The sequence below is a fragment of the Rhinatrema bivittatum genome, chromosome 15 (assembly GCF_901001135.1).
Source record: "Rhinatrema bivittatum chromosome 15, aRhiBiv1.1, whole genome shotgun sequence".
NCBI lineage: Eukaryota > Metazoa > Chordata > Amphibia > Gymnophiona > Rhinatrematidae > Rhinatrema > Rhinatrema bivittatum.
In genome coordinates this window covers 68,814,920-68,838,359 of record NC_042629.1, presented here as the reverse complement: position 1 = coordinate 68,838,359, position 23,440 = coordinate 68,814,920, and the positions used below count along the sequence as shown (strand labels likewise).

At 45.4% G+C, this 23,440-nt stretch overlaps 1 protein-coding gene across 2 annotated transcripts in view; it reads right to left on the bottom strand.

The window, feature by feature from the left end:
- GPR153 (G protein-coupled receptor 153) overlaps nt 1–23,207 on the bottom strand; it is a 67,475-nt gene extending 44,268 nt beyond the window's left edge. The window contains exons 1-2 of one of the 2 annotated variants that reach the window (XM_029578375.1): nt 22,697–23,207; nt 1,689–2,222 (exon numbers count right to left, since the gene is read on the bottom strand). In XM_029578375.1, the coding sequence (XP_029434235.1) occupies nt 1,689–2,065 (377 nt within the window). In that variant the 5' untranslated portion in view covers nt 2,066–2,222; nt 22,697–23,207. Of the gene's footprint in view, nt 1–1,688; nt 2,223–22,181; nt 22,613–22,696 lie in introns of those variants that run through there. The other variant, XM_029578376.1, reaches the window with a different exon arrangement.
- Between the last annotated feature and the right edge of the window lie 233 nt (nt 23,208–23,440).

Sequence of the window (23,440 nt, the reverse complement as noted above, 5' to 3'; positions counted from 1 at the left end):
TGATGTTGGGACTATATACACTGTACTTTCCGTTTTTGTACTATAACGACACGAGCTATACTTTGGAAGGTGGCAATAAGTCTCAGTCGTTCTCCTCTTCCCATTACACTGGGACTGTGGGCATGCAACAAGTGCTCTAATGAAAACACCAAAGTTGTCAAGGTCCATTATCATATAAATTCGATCCCTTGGAGTGATGAACACCCTAATGATCAAGCACTACTTCCCATCTCTTCAAAATTAGAACTAATTGCTGCCAGAACAAATTCACAAAATTGCATGGAAATAAAACTTGAATAAAAAGGTATTGCCTTATATATATGTATCTTTTTTTCTTTGACTGACCTAATACATTTCTTGACTAGCTTTCTGGAGAACATTCACTTCTTCAGGTTCAAACATCTTTGCTGTCTTGCTGATTCTATTTGGACCTGAGGAAGGGAGTACTAATCCCAGAACCTAGTCCAGAAATATTGTAAATTAGTCCAACAGAAAGGTATTGGCATATATTATTTATTTTTTTATTTAACCTTTATTTCTGTGCCTTCAAGTGGAGTAACAGCAACCACACTACTTGGATTCAAGATAGATACATTCAGCATGCTTAACGTTTCGTGCCCAGATATCTGTGAAAGGTATTCTAACCTATGGCTGCTGGATGCAGGTGTTACTGTTGTGTTCACTGCACTTAGCAGGAAACTTTCCCCAGATGATGAGTCATTCTGTCAGTCTAGAATTAAAGGTCATGATGGCAATGCGGATTTTGCTTCTCACTAAAAACTAATTCTGGGCAGAGAGAGAGCCACTACAGTTGGAACTGGAGTGCAAAGAGTTAAAATACTTCACATCTTTGAAACAGTTCAAAATAGACAAGTTTCCAGCAACAGTGACCTATTCTGCCTCTACATTTTGCATTTGTGGTCGCATTAAAAGCCATTGCAAGATCAATGGTAAATGAACTATTATTTGGGTTATTGAATAAAATCAGTGTCCATTTGCTGCTACTGGATTTAGCTATTATTTCTTCCACTATGTACTCCAGCTAGGTCCAAATTAATAACTCTGGGGAAAAAAACTATTTACAACATTTTTCTGTTGCTGCTACTCAGATCCATTAAGGACTTCAATACACTTTTTCTTTTTTGCCAATGCACTAGTTCTTCAGAACAATGTTATGTATCTGAAACTGTAGTAGAAAACAGGCAGGTGAACCATGCTAAGAAGGAAGGCAGAGCCATACAGTATATTAAGTCTGTGTATTATTTCTTTTTATGGAAACTGAGGGCATCAAAAGCCAATCATGGTAACTCTGTGGCAGCTACAATAGCACATCACAACACTGGAATTGCCTTACAAGTAACACTCACAGACCTTGGAGGGAAGAAGAACCCAAAGTCACTCTAGTGGTCACAAAGGCTACCAGCAGGGAATACAAATTCAAGAGAACTGGGCTGGCCATTGTCAACTACAGTGTCTAAGTAGAGGGAGGCAAGAGATAAATAAGGGGAAGAAAAACAGAACCATGAATGGCAGAGGGCATCACCTCAGACCCTGCTTCCAGGGATCAACTGATAGTTCACTTGAGCCCCAAGTTCAACCTTACTGAGGGGAGAAATCTGACAGCAGTAGCCTTTGGAAATGAATGGTAAGGAAGCTCATAGATGCAAAGTGGAAGGAATGAAGCTTACCTGTAATTTACTGGCCAACGTACCATCCACATTCGATGATATGATAAAGAGGTAACTGAGAAACAGGTGACCAGGCTTAAAGTATAAAATGTGGAGACAAAAACCTTGCAGAGACCCTCATTCCATTCATAGTCTGTGTGCTGCCTTCGAAGTTGTATCACTGAATACATGGTGATGGGGATAGCCAAGTTGAGGATATGAGTCCCGGCCAAAGTACAAATCAGGAACTCAAGAGGCTTCCATTTCTTCTGTTTAGTGCTCACACTCAGAATTCCCCAGGTGTTGGCCAGAAGCGAGATCCCTGAGCAGACGAGCCAGGCTACCGCGTTATTGTGCAGTCTCTGCTCATCATTCATGGTGGAGCGTGAAGTCACCATCAAACGAGGCAAGTTGCGGACCAGATGTGAAGAGGAATGGAAAAAGGAGACACATCCTACAGCAAAATAAGATCCATCAAGTGTACGTTTTGTAAAGGTACCAGTGTCTTTTAGCGCTGTATAAATCCATTGTTCTTAGCACTCCCAGCTCAGTTATCTGTAGAAGAATGAATTATTAAACAATTTAAAACAGGTTTAAAGTACTTTACTTTTCTATTGCTAAATCTATAAAAATAAATTCACTTTAAAGGACTGAAACACCTCAAATATTAAATATTCCTAGAATCTGCTCTTCAGCTGTTCATGCTACATCCATACCTTGCATGTGTCCGTGTAATGCCAGTACAGGGCTATGATTTGGGGCTGCCCAGCAACCTATTCAGCTTTAGCTACATAAAATACAAAAACCGTTAGGTCTAGTTTTCAAGAACTACTAGGCCTTGACCACAGTGTACCTCTTAAAAGCTATTAGATTATTCCAATAAAACACTATTACCTGCCTTTGGGCAGATTTAAGTGGCTGTCAGTGACTACCTTACTTCACTTAAGGCATGGTTACAAGACAATTGCACTAACGCAAAAAGATCATCAAACCTCAGCAAATGGAATTTTGCACCAACATTATTTCTAGTTGCCAGTAAAAGGACATTAAGGGTTTGGGACAATAAAGCATGGATGATATAAGAGAAGAATGTTTGTGCCTGTTATAGTACCTGGGAAATATCCCCCCCTGAAGTGATGGGAAGAGCCCAGGATCAGCTTGGGTAAGAGGGGACGTGCACAGTCAGGCGAGAAGCTTGTTTGGCTTCGGTCTCTCACTATCATATCAAACAACTCCTAATTTTATCCTTGGTCTCACAATTCCAAATCATTAAATATTTGAGCATGCTACACCAATACCTCTTAATCCAGATGTAACCTCAGTTTTTGAAGTCTTCACTCCTATAGAAATAACCGCCAGTTCCTATTTACTTAACCCTATTCTGTAGACGTAAACTTTTCATGAAGACTGTAATCTGTAAACACCTGTATTTATTATAAGAATTTGTATTTACTATTTATATTTATTATTTAGCCATTAACATTGTTCTGTTACCACTTGGTACTATTTCTCTCCTTCACCTCTAACTCTAAGTTCCTACTAAGTTAGCCATGTTATTTACACCCAATTGTTGGATGTAATTGTATATTTGTTTAATTGTTCAATCTGTTTGATGTAATTTTCTGTTCCTTGTTCTGTGTAAACCGAAGTGGTATGCACAAGTGCATGAACTCCGGTATATAAAAGCCTTTAAATAAATAAATATCCAACGTATCCCTCCCCCCCCCCCCATTCAGGAATCACTGTTCCTTGGCTCCTTTTCCCTGAATTGTATCCTGCTTCTTGTTTATGCAATCTTGACATCCTCTGAACATCGATAAAAGAAAAGTCCCCACCGAACAGAAGCAAAACCCATGCTCCAGCGATGCCCTATTTATTTTATGTACGTTTTGTGCGAAGATCAACAGAATTGCTATGGAGGTCCAAAAATTTCCCCGAAAACAAATATAGTTCTGGATTTTATTAAATGAAAGAAGGGGGCAGGGGCTGTGCCCTCGGGTTTTCTTACAGATTTTCCGCAGCACTGTATGAAAATATGAGCCTTCATAGTTCCTCTTGGCTCTGACCTGACGCAGGGAGAGCGACTCTTGAAAAGCTCCAGTGCGTCCCATGCAGCGTTTTTGGCTGACCTTTCATCTCTACGTACAAATCCCTTTGAAAATACGGTTGGTAACCAAAGCCAATGGACTCTCTCCATCGCTAGCTATAGGAGGCTATGGATTTAGAGAGTACGTTTCCTGAACAGGATTCCCAGTAAAAGGGGGCTTCTTAGGCAGCTCGCCTGCATGCAGAACGTCTACGTGAAGCGTGGCGAGGAGGGGCTGGAAACGGTGTTTATTTTTATTCCTTGCGTGATATTACCCGACCACTTGGGATCCCACCATGGCAGTTTTTCCCCATTTGTTTTCCTCTTATAAACTGAGATCAATATTCAGAGACTTTGTCCAGGTAACCTTTTTAGTTACCCGGACAAAATTCCCCCGCCCAGCTCCCCAGTTGAATATTTTGGTGGGTAACTCACTATCCGGCCAGAATTTAGTCAGAAAGAGAAAGGCGGTGAGGGAGGCATTCTGGGGCTAAATTTTAAGCACTGATTCGAGGTTACCTGGGTAAATGCAGTCAGAAAAGTACCTGTCATAAAGCTACCCCGATAACTTCTCTGTGTGTAATTTTAACTAGGGATACACATCTGGCTATGATCTGCTGGATATCCAGGTAAGCTTTCCCTCTCATCAGCCTGCTGAATATCGACCTCTGTGTGTTTTCCTCACTTTGCATGTATTATAGAACATGGGTGTGAGATATATATATATATATATATATATACACACACACACATATACGCACACATACACACAGACACACACATTTTTACTATTCATGCAGATGTATCTGAATAATCTCTTTAAAAAAAAAAAAAAAAGAAGTCATTATTACCCTGAAGGCCATAAGTAGACGCATTTGCAGGGAGGCGCTTGGCAGATTACCGAACCTCTAAATCACGCTGAACACCCAGCCACTTAAAAATGATCACCAGCTGAACAAACAAACACGGGAGGAAAACAAATGTGGCCGACAGTATCAGTAGAAGAGGGGATTTGAACTCAAGTTCCAGGAACTATCTTGACTTACTCAGTGCTGTAACTGTACCTCCCTCTTCCCATTACACGGGATGTATTTTTGTACAATCTTTCAGGGAAAGCGTAATACTGACCCCCTCCTTCTATTCTAAAACCCATCTTCCAGTGATTTCATGGAAACCACTCCTGCCGTAACATCACCGTGTGTTACACTTAACTGTGCGGAGGTCTGTGGGACTGGTCTGACGGCTCCGTGACTCGATTCTCTCTCAGGTGAAGTCTTCTGCCTCTCACGCCGGTGGGGGAGGGGGAAGGAAACAGTGGCTGGACTTAGGGTCCATGTTAGCTGGGTTCTGGAAGGAGTCGCAGTTTGTGGGCTGGGCCGAGGAGCACCGCCCCAATGATTTGGTTGAGTGAGTTGGGAAAGGACGTAAAGTAAAAAGGGGGAAGGAAATGCCCATTGTATTTGTGAATGAGGCAGCTCGGGACCTGAAGTAAGTTCTAAAACAAAAAATGAAAGATAGGGAGGTAGGGTAGTTCCCCGGGGAAGGCCCGAATGTGTTGCCATGCGGAGTTTGTATAAATTCCACCCCCCCCAGGCGCGTCACCCGCACATACGCGTGCAGATTATAAAATCTACCCCCTTAGTGACCTAGGGACCTAAGTGCTCACTGGTCTTTGAGACGAAACAAAACAAAAAAACCCTTTACCCTCCCTACAGTTTATATGCAATGAAACAAATTTGCATGTTAAACATTAAAAGCATGAGTCGCACTGTAGACACTCAGGAAAATTCTGAACAGTTTTAATTATGCACAGCTCCTGCTCATTGTGTCTTATTTTTCACTGGCGTTTTACAAAGTAATTCATCCGTTATCCTCCACAGAGCAGAAAACCTAAAGAATCAGAAAATTCTTGTCATGCATTCTGTCACCCCGTCAACGCTCCAACGAGTTCCTATTGTCACCGAGGATACGCACACCTTTGTGGGTCCTGCTTATTGCAAGCAATCAACACAACTGACACACAGCAGACGAGCTCCGTAAATGCTTCTGTTGGTGGCAGATGCTAAACTGAAGCCCAAGCTTCTGAAAGAGGCAGCAGAATGCCAAACGATTTCACTGGAAATTGTTTTAAATGTGACCCACTGGGGACCTACTTGTGAAATAAAAAAAGGGGGCGGGATTCCTTTTCTTTCAAGGACCTGCCTGTTATATATAAAAATATATAACAATAGATGCTTCCTAACCTGTCCTATTTATAGTCAATGCTACCTTTCAAAATTAGATTTTCAACCTCAATCTACAAATCAGTCGTCTATGGGGTAGATTTTCAAACGGCCCGGCCACGAGTGTAAGTCCCGGGACTTGAAAAAGGGGCGGTCCGAGGGCGGGGCTAGAGGCACCCGGCACAGTGGCCATTTGCCTCTGTGCCGGCGCACGCAACTTGCTCCTGCTCCGAGGCAGGAGCAAAAGGTAAAATAAGAAAATTTGGGGTAGTTATTTATTTATTTATTTATTTATTTAATTAAACGTTTTTATATGCCGACAACCATTTGCACATCGTGTCGGTTTACATGTAACTTAAAACCAATGTATAAATAGGCATTGCCTTTACAAGGAACAGAAAACAATAGAACGCAGTAACAAAGCAAAAACTAGATAAATTAGAAGGAGGGATTCAACTGGGAGTGACATAAATTGGGGGCAGGGAAGGAGTAAAACAATGACACAAAGGGAAAGGTTATGTACAAAGTTTAGCGAAACATTCGTTATATACAAGGTTCAGCGATGCATTTGTATATATTGCTGGCTCTTGTTTAGGGGAGAGAAGACGGGGGAGGAGGGCTAGGGATAGGGGGAGGGAAGGACAGGGGAAGGGGAAGTTCCCTCCCAGGCTGCTCCTTAATTGGAGCAGACGGGGAGGGAACTGGAGGAGAAGGCCCCGATGCGTGGCCGCGCGTATTTGCTAAAGTTGACCCTCCCTTGCTCTCACGCACGTAAGTTTTGAAAATCTACCCCTATAGTTAGAGGACTAGGAACTACAAACATTATTTCCTTAAAACAACCAACCAAAAAAACCCCACCTCTTACAAATTACTGATTTGGGAATTGTTTCTGCATGGGATAAGCAGAAATAATCCTCAGCGGTGAGGAAGCAAAGAAATTCACAACAGATGGGGTTTGTGGTGCTTCAGTTGGAAGGAAGAGCGTAAGGTCCATCTCATCTGCCCAATCACTAATGTGCTCGGCAAATCCCAAAGAGCAGATCCATCCCATGTTGCTCAGTCCCAGGGATCAGCGGTGGCTTTCCCCGAGTCCACCTGGCTAGTAATTCATTATTTATGGCATTCTTCCTTCAGGAACCTGTCCCAGCCTCGCCAAGCCCGTCCTGTCATCTGCTAACAAATCCCACAGCTACATCGTGCAGGCTGTAGGTTTTGATGACTCCACCATATACGAGCTAATCAAAACCATTAGCTTTAAGTATCCTGAACTTGTAGTTCCCAGTGGTGGTTATTATAAAATGTAATTTTGAACAGCCTGGGTTATTTGTGATGAACTCGGGCAATGCAGATAATTTTCACTTTGACTTTTCACCTGCAATTTTCACTGAATTTTCACCTGGAACAACTTTTACCTGTAAAATCATTTCTTTTTGAAGAATATGTATTTTGGTGCTGTGTTTATCTTACTGGACTGTTGCCAAATACCCCCAGAAACTTAAGAACCTTGGAAGATTTCCTTCTCCCCTATCCCCTCCTCCCAGGGAGCATGGGGCAGAAAATGGCCTCAGCACTCACACACGAGCCTCTGTGCCCAGGCAGCTGGCAGGGCAAAGGGTAACATAAAAATGGCAACCAACATGTGCCAGAGACTCATGAGCATGGATCTTCTGATGCCACCACCACCATCATGTGCCCTCCTGGGTCTGAGCTGCCACTTCTAGTGCCAGTCCCATTCTGCACGCTCACTGCCGCTGTGGAGGCCAGGAAGACCTCTGGGTGCCGAGTGCATCTGTGGCAAGGTGAAGCGCCCGCAGGGCACAGAGGAAGTGGCTGCTGACTACAAGCAGATAAGGGCAGCCTTGTCAAGCCTATCCACCCCAATCCCCTGACATTTCCCTCAGCGAAGCAGCAGTTAAAAGCAGGATGCTAGGACGGCTTGAGTGAATACTCAGTATGGAGACCTGTGATGCCAGGAGAGGAAGCCATTGCTGTCTCTTACAGCCTCGCTGAAGGGATCGACCATCCAAGCTGGCAATGCTGACCGGGGAGGGGGGGGGGGTGTATGTGAGGCAGTGCCCCTATGTTTCCCCTTAAACCAGTGCAGGACCAGGCTAGGTGCCTGTCCCCTTTAAATCCTCTTGTGAGAGAGACCTCTGTGGGTGGGGCCCGGCAGGGGAGGAATTAAAAGCTGGGACCCAGGTGGGTTAAGTCAGATCAGGCCCGGGTCTCCAGGAGGAAGACAACTCCTGCCAAATAACGCTGTCCAGACATTGGCTGTGACGAAGCAACGCGAGTACTGAGTGAAGCAGTACTGAACTGTGAGTAAAGAGAGTGCACAGGACTACTGATGTGTCCATGTTTAAGCTGTGAATAAAGATAACAGTGTTTTAAGAAAGGCTGGAGTCAGGCTGTGTTTATGTCTCCAGGCCTGGGGATCACCACTCTATCCCACAATGCCCTACAGTTGTAGGGAAACCATTCAAAAACCATTCTTCTCGGCTTCTTGTTCCTTTCTAATTAATACTGCTGTTTTAAGATCCTAAGGGATTTCCTCCAGGAAAAGCATTAAGTTCCTAAAAAGGCCCTCTCCCCCACCATTATTTAAATAAGAATAGGGGGACGGCCCAATAGCTCAGTGGCAGTGCTGTGTGCTACAAGGCAGGAATCGTAGGTTAGAGTCCCAAGCACAGCGACTCCTCCTGGAGCTCACAGCCCCATGAGGCAGCCTCAACCGTCTCACAGCAGCGATGTCTAGGGTTCAGATTTGGGGGGCGCACACATATTGGGACTTTGGAGGGAGCCACAGTCAGTCTGTGACCCTGGGCAAAGGGCTGGTGAATGCGATGGTTAGGCTAGCGGGGAAGGGGGAAAACCCACAGTTAAGTTGTGAACGTAGGTTCACGGGACTGTAGCCCAGTAAGCAGGAGGAAACTTCTGGGTTCCCCACTCCCAGTGAGGGTCTGCTAAGAGTTACTCAGATATGCAAATGAAAGAAATACAAATCCTTTGGTCACTGCAGCCCCGAGACCGCTCGCGTGAACCCTAGACCCCTGCAGAAGGGGAGTGTTTTGTTAAAAGCATTAATGGTGTTAGAAACGCGAGTGCAAAGCGGTTTGGGTTTTTTTTTCCCGCTATGTTCAGGCAGCTTACGAGAGCTTTACACGGAGAGGCCCGGGCTTTAATGCTCGGCACGTGCTGACGACAGCTTCCTGTGACAGGGGAAGCCCGGCCTTTTCCCAAACTCCCATCAGTCAACGGCGGCATCAGCCTCGGAGGAAACCCACAGAAGGAAGGGAGGCAAATCATTACGTTTCATCCGTAGCACGATACAGGGTAGAGGGAGGCGGAGGAGTGTGTGTGTGTGTGGGGGGGGGGCAGCGTTTTCTCTTCAGAGCAATAGAGATGGGGCAGGGGGAAAAAAAAAAAAAAGTATGAACGTGATAAATTGTACTACTTCCAAAACAGAATATTGTATTCTACATAGGAGTTTCCCCAAGCCTTTTCTGGAGGGAAGCTAACCAGTCGTGTTTTCAGGATTGCCAGAATGAATATGCACGAGACTGATTTGCATACCCAAGAGATACAGCCTCCACACCCTGTGCCTATCTAGTGAAGTAACATTTCAGACTTTTGGTTATGATCAAGTCAAAACCTCCATGTCTCCGGAACTGGTATCTCCCCAACATCCTCATTAGTAAACACGGAAGCAAAGAATTCATTTAAGTCTTTCTGCAATGGCCTTATCTTCCCTAAGAGCCCCTTTAACTCCTCGGTCATCTAATGGTCCAACCAACTCCCTCACAGGTTTCTTGCTTTGGATATATTTAAAAAAATTGTTATTATGAGTTTTTGCCTCTATGGCCATTTCAAATTCTCTCTTCGCCTATTTTATCAATGTTTTACACTTAACTTGACAATGCTTATGCTTTTTCCTATTTTCTTAAGATGGATCCTTCTTCTAATTTTTGAAGGATGTTTTCTTTGGCTAAAATGGCCTCTTTCACCTCACCTTTTAATCATGTCGGTAATCATTTTGCCTTCCTTCCACCTTTCTTAATGTGTGGAATACATCTGGACTGCGCTTCCTAGATTGTATTTTTAAACAATGTCCATGCCTGTTGAACACTTAACTTTTGCAGGTGCACCTTTCAGTTTTGTTTTTTTTCTAACTATTTTCCAGGTTTTTCTAACTATATCCAGTCCCCAAGCTCATGAACATAAAATTATTACACAACTTAACAGTCCTCTACCGGCCCTGGTGGTTTTAAACTGCCGCCGCTCAGCAAGTGAAGTCACCCCCAAGTCGCTGGGACCTGTAGCACATCAATTCCGCAGCCAGCCAGAGGCCCCACTATCCTCAGGTCTGAACCCAGACCCTCAGCACGTCGCACGTGGTAGACCACCCTAAATCCTTCCAATCTATCATCATCTGCTCGGGTGCCCCCCACTCAGGGACACAGCATCATTCAAAGGAAACAAGAAAAACAGAGCAATAACCATCAACAAGAGGGAGGGAGGAAGGGTGGGAGAATTTTAAGTGGTGAAATGGGACTGGTGAGGCCTGGACCCGATTACCTGGCTGGGAGTCCCGAGGACGGGAGGGACTGGATCCTCCCCTGGGACCCGTTGCATAGCGAGGTAGCGGCAAGGCTCGCCTGCGCTGCCGTGCCATCATTTCCTGCCAAAGAATTAACGACACAGCTTGGTCTTTGTGTACTGGTAGGGCGCGACGGCGAACATAAGACGAGAGAAAAATGAAGTTGAGCTTGAACAGTATCCAGCGAGCATCAGATGGGAAGGAGGAAGGCGAGAGGCCTGACAGCAGAAGATATAAAGAGAAAAAAAAAAATAAAAGACCTACGTGTAATTAATGTAATGCCGCACCACTTATAAACTTGTACAGCACTTAGAGGATGCCGTGCAGCTGAAGAGTGCAGGAAACTGTGTGTATAAATAAATAAATAAACTCTGAATCTGGTACCGCTTGAGGAGAGCAGCAGGTAATTAAGGCTCTTACCAGATGTCATTTGGTGTAAACAAATGATATCAGACTGCAAATGAGCAGATTTTGTGACTATAACCAAAAGACTTGTGCACACAAAAGTCGAGTAAATCATCCTTAAGAGGCTTTTTATTACAGGTCCTGCTCTGATCGCATAATATATTGACATCATTATAATAATCTTATGATGCCACTTCCAGTGCCTGAGGTGGTTCTCCTGACATCACCAACGTCTGGAATTAGGTGGAGGCAGCACAGAGTGCACTCCCACTGTAAGGTCAGCTGAAACAAGAGGGCAATAATAAATAAATAAAGAGAGACCTCTTATCCACACATCAGTCACCATGCTGCCTACTTTAAATATGTTCAAAAGCACTTGAGCAGGCAAACCCCATAACAATCTATATGGGAAAAAGAGTTAAAAAAAAAAAAAAGTGTAACACATTCTGATGGATAAAGATCTTGCTCATACTTCTCACAACAATTCTATACATGAGTTAGGAAAAGGTGAGATCCATATAGAAGCAAAAAGAAGATTCTCATCTCTTTTGCACACTTTGCTTGCCCTCACTGCCTAATATAATACCGCAGATCAAGGAGGACCACGCTTTTCACAACTCTGAGGTTTCATGTCCCACAACACCCCTCCTAGGGTAGCATATACCTATATCCACACGCTGCACAACACAAAGCAAAGGATCCATGTGTGTGTGTGTGAGGGGGGAATATGGAAAAGTGGCTTATCTGGAATGTATACCAAGCTCATCTTCAGGTTCACATCTCGCCAAGGAAGTGGCCTGTGCCATAGCCGCACACTGGCACCTCTCTCCTGTACATTATAGCCATACTGGATGTTCTGAGTGATCTGTATACAAAGGGGTGGATAAATCTATGGGCAGAGGACACACTGACACTTGTGTGTCATTTCATGCTTGGCTAGGAGCCACTCGGAAGGCGCTCTTTCCCATGTGTTATAGACCCTAATGTGGCGACCGTCGCTGCCCGACGTCTCCACTCTGCCCTCCTTACCTCTTTGGTGACTCCCTCTTTGGTTGATGGAAGTTTGGCTGTCGCGGCGTCATTTTGCCGACCTCCTCCGGTGTCCCTGGACCAGCTAGACGCTGCCTTCCGCCATTTTCTCCTGAAGCCTAAGGTCATGCACACAGCGCGGCCCCGACTCAAGTACCAGCTGTGGTGCGAACCTCAGGGGCGTCCCCCTGAGATGACGTCATCATCGCCAGATATTTATGGTCTCTCATTTTGCTAGCCATTCGAGTTAGCAAGGCAGGTTTTCCTAGCTGCCTCCAGGTATCGCTGTGGATGGGATTCGCTCTCCGCATACCTTGCTACTCTGCAGGTCGCAGTCTGGAACCGGTACTCGCTCCTCGAGGGCCCACGTTCCTGGACCTGCTACTGAATATAACTTCTGCCAGGAAGTCACCGCTGCCTACAACACCAGTGAGTTACCATCGCTCTCTCAGAGCTTTCCCTGGAACCAGGTACTCGCTCAAGGGCCTACTTCATTCCAGCTCCTGGGCTGTTCCAAGAGACCAATTTGTGAGTGTTATCAGGTTCAGTACCTGAACTCTGCATACTCTGCCTACTCACTATCTCAGTTTCTCTACAGCTCAGCCATCCTGGGATCGCTGTTCCAGTGCCTGAGGGACTACAGCCCAGCTGGGCTCTTCCAGCTCACTACTGCCACCTCTGGTGGTTCAGTATACTGTCTAATAAAAGAACTAGTGTGTGTCTGTCTCCCAACTCTGAGCCTGACCGGTGGTCCCTCTCGGGATTTTCCTCCGTGGGCGTGGTCATCTGCCACCAGCCCAAGGATCCACCCACAATTATAACAAATAACACCTAAGCAGTGGAAGAATTCAAGGATGGGTAGGACAGACAGAGGGGACGTGTTCAGTTTAAGGGAAGATGATGGCCAGGGATGGATAACTGATATACTCTGCCACCAGGCGGTTCTGAATGAGGCAGCAGGTCAATGGCACAGTCATAAATCCTGTGCAAGGGCAAAGTCTCAGCCTGCGTTTTGGAGAAGACGTTGGCATAGTCTGCATACTGTGGGGGAAACCCCGCTAGCATAGGGAGGGACAAGTGGACAGACTGGGTGGGCCAAAAGGTCATTAACTGCTGACAGCTACTACATTACAATGAAATCCTTTGTCTGCCAGCTGTGTGGAATGACGAGGGCCCCATCCGCAGAACAGAGGTCAAAACGATTAAGCAGAAGGACGTTTTATTTACAAAATGTCCTAGAGAAAGAAGAGTTTTGGCAGTGCTAGACTGTCCACATTCCCCCTCCATCTTACACGGAAAGGTTTCTGATTTTAATTGATCCCCATATGTATTTCAAGCCTCCACGAAAAGCCAATTATGCATTATTTAGACCTCCTCTGAGAGCAGTGTCTATATCACAGCACAGTTATGACACAGTCTGCTCACCCCTGGCATTTTCTGGAGTGCCTCTCACCTTTCAGAGAGAAGATTACACTTATGCAAAATTCCTTACTGAAAGGGAGTTCTCAGTTCCTAACCACCCCAGGTTTATATGCTGCTCTCTAACCTTTAAAAAAACAGTTTAACATTTTATTTACCCAAACAAAATATGAATGCCCTTAAGCTGCTTCCAGTTACAAGAGCAAAGACTATTTAAGGATCCATTTTGCAATATAGTTGAAATTCAGTTTCCTGCAAACCATTCAGAAGCCTATAGTCTAAAAAAATTAAAATTTAAAAAAAAAACCCTGAGCTCCTACATTTAGGTACCCAAGGTTTCAGCTAAAACTTCACATAAAATCTAGAATCCTAAAACCCAGGAACTTACATTTAGGCCTTCACTTCAACTGTCCAGATCTGAGAGTATAAGTTAGGTTCCTAGAACTGAAAATAAGTGCTAAGCTCCTAACTTTCACCTCTGCTCCCCTTCCTCCACCTGCCACCCACTTTTTCAAAAGGACCAGTTCAGGAGCTTTAACCCCCAAATCCTTTGAAAATGGACTTCGCAGTTCTCAATGTTAGACATGCGCAAGCTTCTTCAAAATAGTTTTGTCGAAAAAAGTCAACGCACCTGCAAAAATTCAAAAGCTCATCTCACCTTTCGGTAGGAATCTGGAACACACATTTGAAAAATTGGTAGCTGGGGTTTAGCAGATTGCAGATCCACTTCACACGCACACACACAAAAAAAAGTGAATTTTTAAAAATCTGCTTTGAACATATTGAATTTCTTTCACACTTTCCCCAAATCCTCCCTGTAATAACCTCACTGATTTTCCTTGGCTGATCTGGGGAAATTCCAAAAATTCCATCAAACTTGAACCAGGCTGAAATCAAATTCTGTTTTGAATTGTTCACACATTTCCTCTCAATATCTCAGTACATTAGGCTAAACCAAGCGAGACTGAAGATTTGATTTAAATTTTTACAGAAAAAGAAAAACAGAAGAGGATGGTGATAAAAAAAAAAACCTAGAAGGCCTAACTGGTCTATTTCCTCTACTTGTTGCAGTACCACAGATCCTGCTTATCTCTGCCTTATGCCTAATTTTCCCTCCACGAAGGAAGGGTCCTCTGTGCTTGCCCCACCCTGACCATGATCCCCACCCTTGCCAGCCGAGGATAGTATCTGCTTTCTGCTAACCATGGTGAACAGGCAGGCGCTTTTCATCTCAGTGGTTTGCGGAATATTTTGCAATAATAAAGGTTTATTCAAATCAGAGTTGCAAACACAGGGTTTGGTTCTAACCCTTATGCTGCGGAGATGAGTTCTAGCATGGACAAACATTTGTTCAGAATATACTTAGCAATAAGTGTGAGCATGTGGTTTAAACAGCCCTCATGAATATCGTGCTAAAAGATGAAAAACAAAACTCAATAGAGGGTAGAAAATTAACTTCTACCGCATGCACAAAAGTACAGGTACACCAAAGTAAGCATTAGAGAGAGAACAATATTTGGATTCTACAATTTACATTTTACAGTAGCTTCGCTGTAGAATGCAGATGTTTGCTTGCCACCCTCTTTTGTTAAGTTAATTATTGCACCTGTTTTCTGCTTGTTAATTTTGGAATGCTTTCCATGTATGGCTCTCTATTCTTTCAATATACACCTAACAGTGGTATTTTATTACTGTTCAGTTAGGTCCCTTTTTATTTAAGTATCTATTTAGGTCTCTTATCTTAAATGTGCCATGAAACCAAAGTCCTTGATGGGTCTAATTCTGGTTTATTTTCTATGGTAATCAGCTCACCTGGCTGGGTGGGGAGGCTTACCCTGTTATTCTGCATGAATGCCATGACCTGTATCCCATGCTCCGACTCCGTAATAAGATGTAGTCAGTCTGTAACCCTGCAGTAAAGGACCACTCACCAGTAGTGGGTGGAAACTGGAGCTTATATGGTGCCTGTCAAAGCATTCTGTTGAAGGAGCTCAAAAGAGCAGAATACTGGAAAGTGCACTAATCCTACACTATAGTGAGGTAAGATCTAGTCACTTATGAGAGCAGACCGGCCAAACAAACACAGTCCCCTCAGTGTTTTGTTTTAGGGATTTTGGGGTTTTTTTTTTTGCAAATATAGCTGACTTCTTTGCCAAGAAGCTCTACTGAAGGAAGGTGCTGCGCTTACTGGACTGCTGCTCCAGACTCATTGCTGAATTATGGTCCTCTAGTGCAACAAACAGGTCTGGCTTTCAGGACACCCACCGTGAATATACAAGAGATAAATCTGCATACAATGGAGGCTGTGTGTGCAAATCTATCCCGTGCATATTCATGGTGGATATCCTGAAAGCCAGACCTGTTTGTGGCACTCAAGGGCCTGCGTTGCCTAAACCTGTTCTACCCATTGCTCCGGTGCAGACCATTATTGTCCTACTCTGACAGTGCTGTAATAGTTTTGTTGTTTGTTTCTACCTCGGTATTGTATGTGAAATTTAGTAATCTGCCTTGTTCAACATTATTGAAAACGGAGGGGGAGGGGGAGGGGGAGGGGGAGGGGGGAATACAGAAATGTTTAAATAATTAAATACATATAAGGCAAGGGTATTAGTGCCTACCCAGGAGATGCGCGAGCACCGTAACCCTTCCAACCAGCTTTCACTTTGCTGCCAAAGCTTTTTGCATTTTGTTTTATTGTTTTTAATTCCTGCAAGTTGTTTTCCCAACCAAAAATTTGCTTTCAGTTATGCTCAACCGCTCTGAGCAATCTGCACTGAAGTTTTCAATTTAGGGGGGAAGGGAAGCACTTTCCAACATGCCTTTCCAGCTCAGTAGTGGAAAGCAGACTCCATTAGCCCAGCTGGATGGAGAGGAAAGCCTAACAGATTTACAGATGGAAACATATCAGGGGGGAGGATTTCTCAGTAGAATTCCACCAAGGAGTAATTCTGGGTCCTGGAAAAGTGCAATAACGAGGCTCCTTTTTTTTTTTTTTTGCTAAAAAGAACAAAATCTCCCAGGACTGTTTCTTTTATGATGTTTCCTACAATCTTCTTTTTAACTGCGGTGAAAACAAAAAATGTAATTATGGTTCTGATAGTGCAAAGATGGTGTTGTCCCTATTCTCTGCACTTGAAAGTTATTTGCATTAAAAAAAAATGTTCCGAGGTGTTTTCTCCAACACAAAAAGAGAGCCTTGAAGAATGAACATAAGAAATGCCATGCTGGGTCAGACCAAGGGTCCATCAAGCCCAGCATCCTGTTTCCAACAGTGGCCAATCCAGGCCATAAGAACCTGGCAAGTACCCAAACATTAGATAGATCACAAGCTACTATTGTTTATTAATTACCATCATAGTTTATGGAGTTATCCTCTAGGAACTTATCCAAACCTTTTTTAAACCCAGTTACACTAACTGCTGTAACCACATCCTCTGGCAATGAATTCCAGAGCTTAACTATGCGCTGAGTGAAAAAGAATTTTCTTCGATTTGTTTTAAATGAGCTACTTGCTAACTTCATGGAGTGCCCCCTGGTCCTTCTATTATCTGAGAGAGTAAATAACCATCCTTTCATGATTTTGTAGACTTCTAAGTGTAAACCCTCAGTCCAAACATGCATTGTGTACTTGCAAAGGAACTTTATGGAATGGTCAATCGGTTTTATGCATTCATGAAATACTCAATGCCTTCGGTGTGGATCAGGGTTTACTTCAATGCTCTCTTTGCAGATTTGTGTATTACCATAATAACCTCTCAACTACCTCCAGTCCAGCAAGGACACTCTGAGACCATCCTGGTTTTTACCATTTCCAATTCCAAGCCTTCTGGGACCAGTCGCCCTGCATTTTATCTGACAAAACAGGAAGACAGAAAGTGCAGAACATAATAAAGGTGGTGGAGGGGCATGAAAACAAAATCATGGCTTCGTGTGGCCCCCCTCCTCATAGACAGAGGTTCGTTGAGGCACCATCCTTTATTCATAAAACGGGTTCCATTGCCGAGTCTGTGAACCTCCACGGCACTTTTTCAGCCTTGTCTTCCTATTTAAGGGCCACAGGCAGCCCACAGCCCATAATCCAGAGGGATTCAATGCAAAAAGGTTACATCTCAAGGGCCTCTGTAGAAAACTGGTGCCAACTGAGATGGAAGCCCCCAGAGGAGCAGGAGGAAATCTGCCAGTGTCCCGCCCCTCACGGTAAAAAGGCAGAGCTCCCCAAATCACGGCCAGTCGAGGTTTTCCATGCTGAATATACACGAGGGTTTTTCCAGTGCATGCAAATTTATCTCGTGCATATTCATTCTGGATATCCTGAAAACCTGACTGGCAGTGGGTGGGGATGTTAACAAGACAGGCTGGGGGAGCCCTGCCCTGGGTGCCTCACTCAGATTTGTAAAAAGGGACATTAAATGAAAGAAGTACTCGTCCCAAACCGTGCAGGACACGGCTTCTCCCTTTACCGCTCACAAGAGGTGGGAGCGCGACAAGGGTGATGCAATGCAGGTTCTTTGGCGATTTGCGAAGCCCAGCCCCTCCCCCTCATGAAAGAACGAGAAGAAGAGAAGTCAGATCTCACTGGCCACCCTCACCCACTGTCTATACCACAATAAATCAGGTCAGTGACGGCTGTGGTCAAAGTTTGTGGTTTTAGAAGGGCTCACCTGCCACCTTAGGTGCCGAGGAAGCAGTAAGGGGATGGAGACATTACGAGCAAATGAATGTAACACACCTATGAACAGGGACATCATTACACGCACTAATGTCTGTCCCAGTGCCAGAGCAGAAATAGGACTATAAAAGCAACAAAGATATCACCAACCGACTTAGTATAAATATTTATATGACTGCAAAGCATTCCCCCAGCCTCTGTATTTCTCAAACTGTAATCTAAATGGTCATCAGCACAGACTGTCGCTCATATCGGGGTTTTTTTTTCAGAAGAAAGCATGCCATAAAATAAGAGGTCATGAGATGACGTTCCAGAGGACTAGACCAGGGAGCAACATGAGAAAAAAAAAATGTCTTTACGGAAAGGGTGATGGAAATTTGGCTTCCCAGCAGAGGTCGTGGAGACAAGAACAGTAACTGAAGTCAAGTGGTCCTCAATCTGGCTTTCAGGATATCCACGATGAATATGCACGAGAGAGATTTGCTCACAACGGAGGCAGTGCGTGCATATCTACTCATTGTGGATATCCTGAAACCCCAGTGTGGCGAGGGACTTCTCTGGGACCGGATTAGGCATCCTAGAACATCCCTAGTTGAGAAGGCGGAGAGATCAACTGGGACCTCTGGCATCGCGCAAACAAGTAAAATCGGGGAGACTGGATGGGTCTAATGTTTCTCATCTGTCAACATGCCCTATGTTAACTATTAGAGCCCCTCAATATCTACAGAACTTGGCCACTTTGAGGGAGTGCATCTCCCCGGTTCTGCATGACCTCCACTGGTTACCTAACTAGTGGAGGATAAAATATAAAACTGCTTTCCTGAGCCAAGACACTTTCAAGGGTTTACAATCCAGGCAGATCACGTTGCTCCTCGCAGAGCGGACTACTTGATGTCCCCTCACTCTGTCAAGCATGACCTTCAGAAACTAGAGACCGGGCCTTCTCTGTCGCTGCCCCTCGTTTATGGAACACTTTGCCATATGAACCATGGATGACGGAATGCACAAAGACTTTTAATGCCATGGCTAAAACATTCTTTTTCCGGCAAGTATTCTGCCGCGACCGATGATATATTAGTTCCCATTAAAACTTTTTGGGGGGCTGTTATTATTTGCAGTTTAAAATCTTTTAAATCTCGAGGTCCATCTACAAGAGATTTTTCTAGCCATCTGTTTTGTTGGGTAATTTTGTCACTACTGTTTGTTGTAATATGTGCAACACTGTGTATGTTTTATTGTACGCGGCTCAGGGCATTTGCTTGCTCAAGCGGTTTACAAATAAATAAATAAATGTTTCTACAACACCACATTGCTTGGCAGAACTGAAGAGTCTCACGGCTGCTGGCAGTTTGCAACAAAATGCACAGTGCTATGGACAATACTGGGTGAGGACAGCTGTCGTGTGTAGGGGGAGAGTGCAGGCTGCTGTTATTTTGGGAACTCACGGCTCACTGTACAGCCATCCCTAGGGAATTCTGTGTGCAGAGAACCCAGTTCTGTAAGTGGAAGCTCCTGTTAGGCTGAAAACATTAAGAACAGAAAGAGCAAGCAATGAGGGTCTTATGAGCTTGACTTACACTGAAACTTGAGAATGCTTCTGAGTTCTGAAAAAAATAAATGTACTTTAGAAATGACCATGTAATTGAACTGGTGGTGACTTTTTTTTTTTTTTTTTAGGAATTAGAGGTGATCATTCCCACTTGCACGTGGAAACATAAAAGCTGAGATCTTCAGAATAAAGTGCATTCGTCTATTTTTTTTAATTACTTTTGTGAGCTACAGTGACCTCGTCTCTCTAACATTTGTGAGCACCACACAAGCACTCTATGCAACCGAGTACTGACCTGCTTTCTGCTCAGTGGCACGAGCTTACCAGAAAACTGATGGTAATGTGCTAAAACAGCTCCAGCTTCTGCTTTCCCTCCTGCGCTTCCCTTTCCTCGTGCTGTCCAGTGTCCTCTACCTTAGTCTATTCCCTCTCAATTGAGCACATGGTCTCCCCTTTGATGCCACCGCCAGTGTCACTCTGTGCATCAACTTGCTGGAAGGACCCTAATCGCTTATCCAAACCTTTAGCAGATGAGACTACGTGCGTTTCCCCTCCCCAGGAACTCCTCGCTGTACAGTAGCCCCATGGTCACCCTTCGCAGTGTAACTGATCCGCAGCAATCCTTCGCCCAAACCACCATAAATGCAATTCTCTTCTCTTCTGTGCAAACTCTTGTTTCCAGTAACTCTGGCCTGAATTCCACGGAAGACTGATTACCAAGCTTATAGCTCAGAAACAAGCTTGTTCCCTCTCTTTTTATGACACTGTGGGACAGATGTTCTCATCATTTATCCCATAAACACAATATGGGCGCAATGATTGATATTCCTGCACATCTGGCTCCACAGCTGATAAGACTGCAAACATCTGAAAGGATCTTTAGCATGAGGAAAGGATGAGGTCCTACATATTCAGTTCAATCACGGAATTAGACACGAGCACAGATTAAAACTTCCTTAGACATTTCTTTTTAAGCTGATGACTCCAAAGGATGCTTCTATTAAATAATTATAGTGGTAATTCTACTTCTAGGAAATTGGGATAAGCACAAAAGCACAGCTCTCAATCGTGTTGCCTTCTTTACTCCACTTTCCTGAGTTTGGATTATTCTTAGTATTTTGATCTAATAAACCTGCCTGCAGCTGATCAGAGCAGGGTAATAAGATAGAAGCTCAGTACATGAAGGCAGATACTCATCCATATCTCCTGCTCAGCTTTATAGTCCCTTCCTCTCCCTTGGAGATCTTCCCTGCCTGTCTCAGCTTCCTTGAATTCTGATACTGTCCACTGCTCCTATGCACCCATCATTACTCCTCAGTCTACCTCATCCCTTTCCACCTCATCCCTTGGCTCCTTGTTCCAGTCTCTCTCCAGTATTCATTACAGGTATTTTAATATTTGTACCCTATATCCCTGTGTGTCTTTAGGTCTTTAAAGTCTGTCCCCATATGCTTTATGACGACGGCGGCTGACATTTTAGTAGCCACCCTCTGGAGCGACTCTATTCAGTTTATATCTTTTTGAAGGTGCGGTCTCCAGAACTGTACTCAATATCCAAATGAGGTCTCAACAGATACAGAGGCAATACTACCCCTTTTTTCCTGTTGGCTAGTCCTCTCCTTATGCACAAGTGCTGTCTCCTTGGTCTACCTGCTTGTCCACCTTAACATCGTCAAATATGATCAGACCCTCATCTCCCTCTTGTTTTGTGCACAGAATTTCACTCCTACGCTGTACTGCTCTCTTGGGTATTTGCACCCTGCAATTTTTTTTTAGCATTAAATCTTTGCTGCCAGACTCTAGACCATTTCCTTCACTCGTAGGGTTACCAGTTCTCCCAGTATGGACTGGGCCCAGCTTTCAGACGGCAATGGCTTTCAGTCAATCACAGCCTGTGCTGGGTCGGAACTGGTTTGGCAGCTTAAGAGGTGACGTGTTCCATCGTCCTGTGCCCAAATTCCTCGAGACAATCACATCCCACTCCCATGGGGAATTAGGACTTCTCCCACATTCCTTCCTATCACTTAATCTCCCTTTCCCAAACTTTTAAATGCTGGCCTGTACACGCACAGTTCACCACTTTAATGTAACTAGAACAAGGAGACAATGGACACACTGATGCTGGGGGAAGCTGAGACATTGCCAAAGTGACCTAATGAATGCAGCGGGCTTCTGGCCTTGGGTTAATTAGCTCTGCATTCAGGGGGCTTGGAAGCTTTGGTTGGGGGGAGGGACTGATCTACCTAAGTTACTGTAACTCAGATACCATTAGGGGAAGCAATGATCTGCATTTTCGTTTTGTTTCAGGTTATTGTAGACTGATTTTAGTGTCCACTAAATGAAATAGCACCCACTAAAACATTTAAAAAAATGCAACGAAAAGGGGGTTTTTTTGCCCCCAAACCCCTAATAGGAAAAAAAAGTTGTTTTGTTCCTCTTTTACTATCCTGTCAAATGTAGTTTTATGCAATCTGAAAAGGAAATGCTTGTTTAGCTCTAAATCCCAAAACTATATATTTTTTTTTAAACATTACCTACCGCTTTATGCACTAAACATCCTTCCCATGAGCAGAAGGTGGGAGAGCCGTACCCCGTTTTCTCTCCCCCTCCTCCCGGGAGCAGCCTCATGCGGCTGGGGGGGTCCCTGGAATGGACGCCGGGTCCTGCTGGGGGCTCCCTCTCGGCCTCTCCCTGCCCGGGCTCTTTCCTAAGGGCAAATTAAGGCTTTTGCCCCCTCTTTTCCGCGCACGGGGAAGTGCTCAGCAGGTGCCCGGCTGTCCTGGCTGTGGAGGGCCAGGGTCCCTCGGGCAGGAAGGGGCGCTCAGCAGCGCGGGGCAGAGCGCTCCCCACAGCTCGGAAAATCGAGAAAGCGGCAGAAGAAAAGTGCTGCCTGCGCGGACGGAGGGACGGACAGGCAGGCGCGCTAACCCCTGCAAACCTTCGCTCATCGCGGACCCCTGCGCGCGGTGCCGGGAGGCGAAGTTCGCCCGCTTACTTGGCTGCACTTTCACGCGCCCGCGGGGCTGCCCCCCCAGTAAAAAGCGGGTCCTTACCTTGCGAGGCGGCGCGCGCGGCTCCCGGGCTCTGCCTTCCCTCGCCTCCTCCGGGCGGCAGGGCGCAGGCTTTACTGGCAGGGGAAGAAAGATAAAGCCAAGTCGGCGGCGGCAGCGCTCGAGCCCGCGCGGCTGGGAAGGGCGGACTCGCCGCCCGCTGCCTTTTCTCTTTCCGGCCGCTCTGTCGCTTCTCATCCCCCAAGCACCGGGGGGGGGGGGGGGGTCACCAGCCGGACCTTGCAGCTGGGCAGGGTGGAGGGGGTGCCGGCTCCCTGGCATGGGGGGGGGGGGGGCATTCCTTGTTAGCCTCCCCCGTCCATCGGGCTCTCTAATTAACCCATCCAGAGAGCGGAGGGCTTGCTCCACCCCCACACGGAGGCTGGAGGAGGAGGAGGAGGAGGTGGTGGGGTAGGGGGAGAGGAGGAGGCTTGCAGGAGGTCTTCCTAGGACTTTCTCCGCCTCCCTTCCCCAGAGGAGGGGAGGGAACTACAGGGATGGAGACGGAGGAACCAGGGAGGGCAACTTTGACATTCTTTGTAGGAGGTGGGCAGGACCTGGCTTGTGACCCCCCCCCCCGGAAAGGCGCCGGGCAGGCGACTAACTGGGTCCTTAATTTAAGTGAAATCAGAAGAGCAGCGTGGGAGAGAGACACAGGGAGGTGGGGGAGGGAATGAGCCCGTGCAACAGGGAGGTGGGAGGGAGGGAGGGAGGGGGGGAGGAAGGCTAAGGAATGTTTTCTTCCCG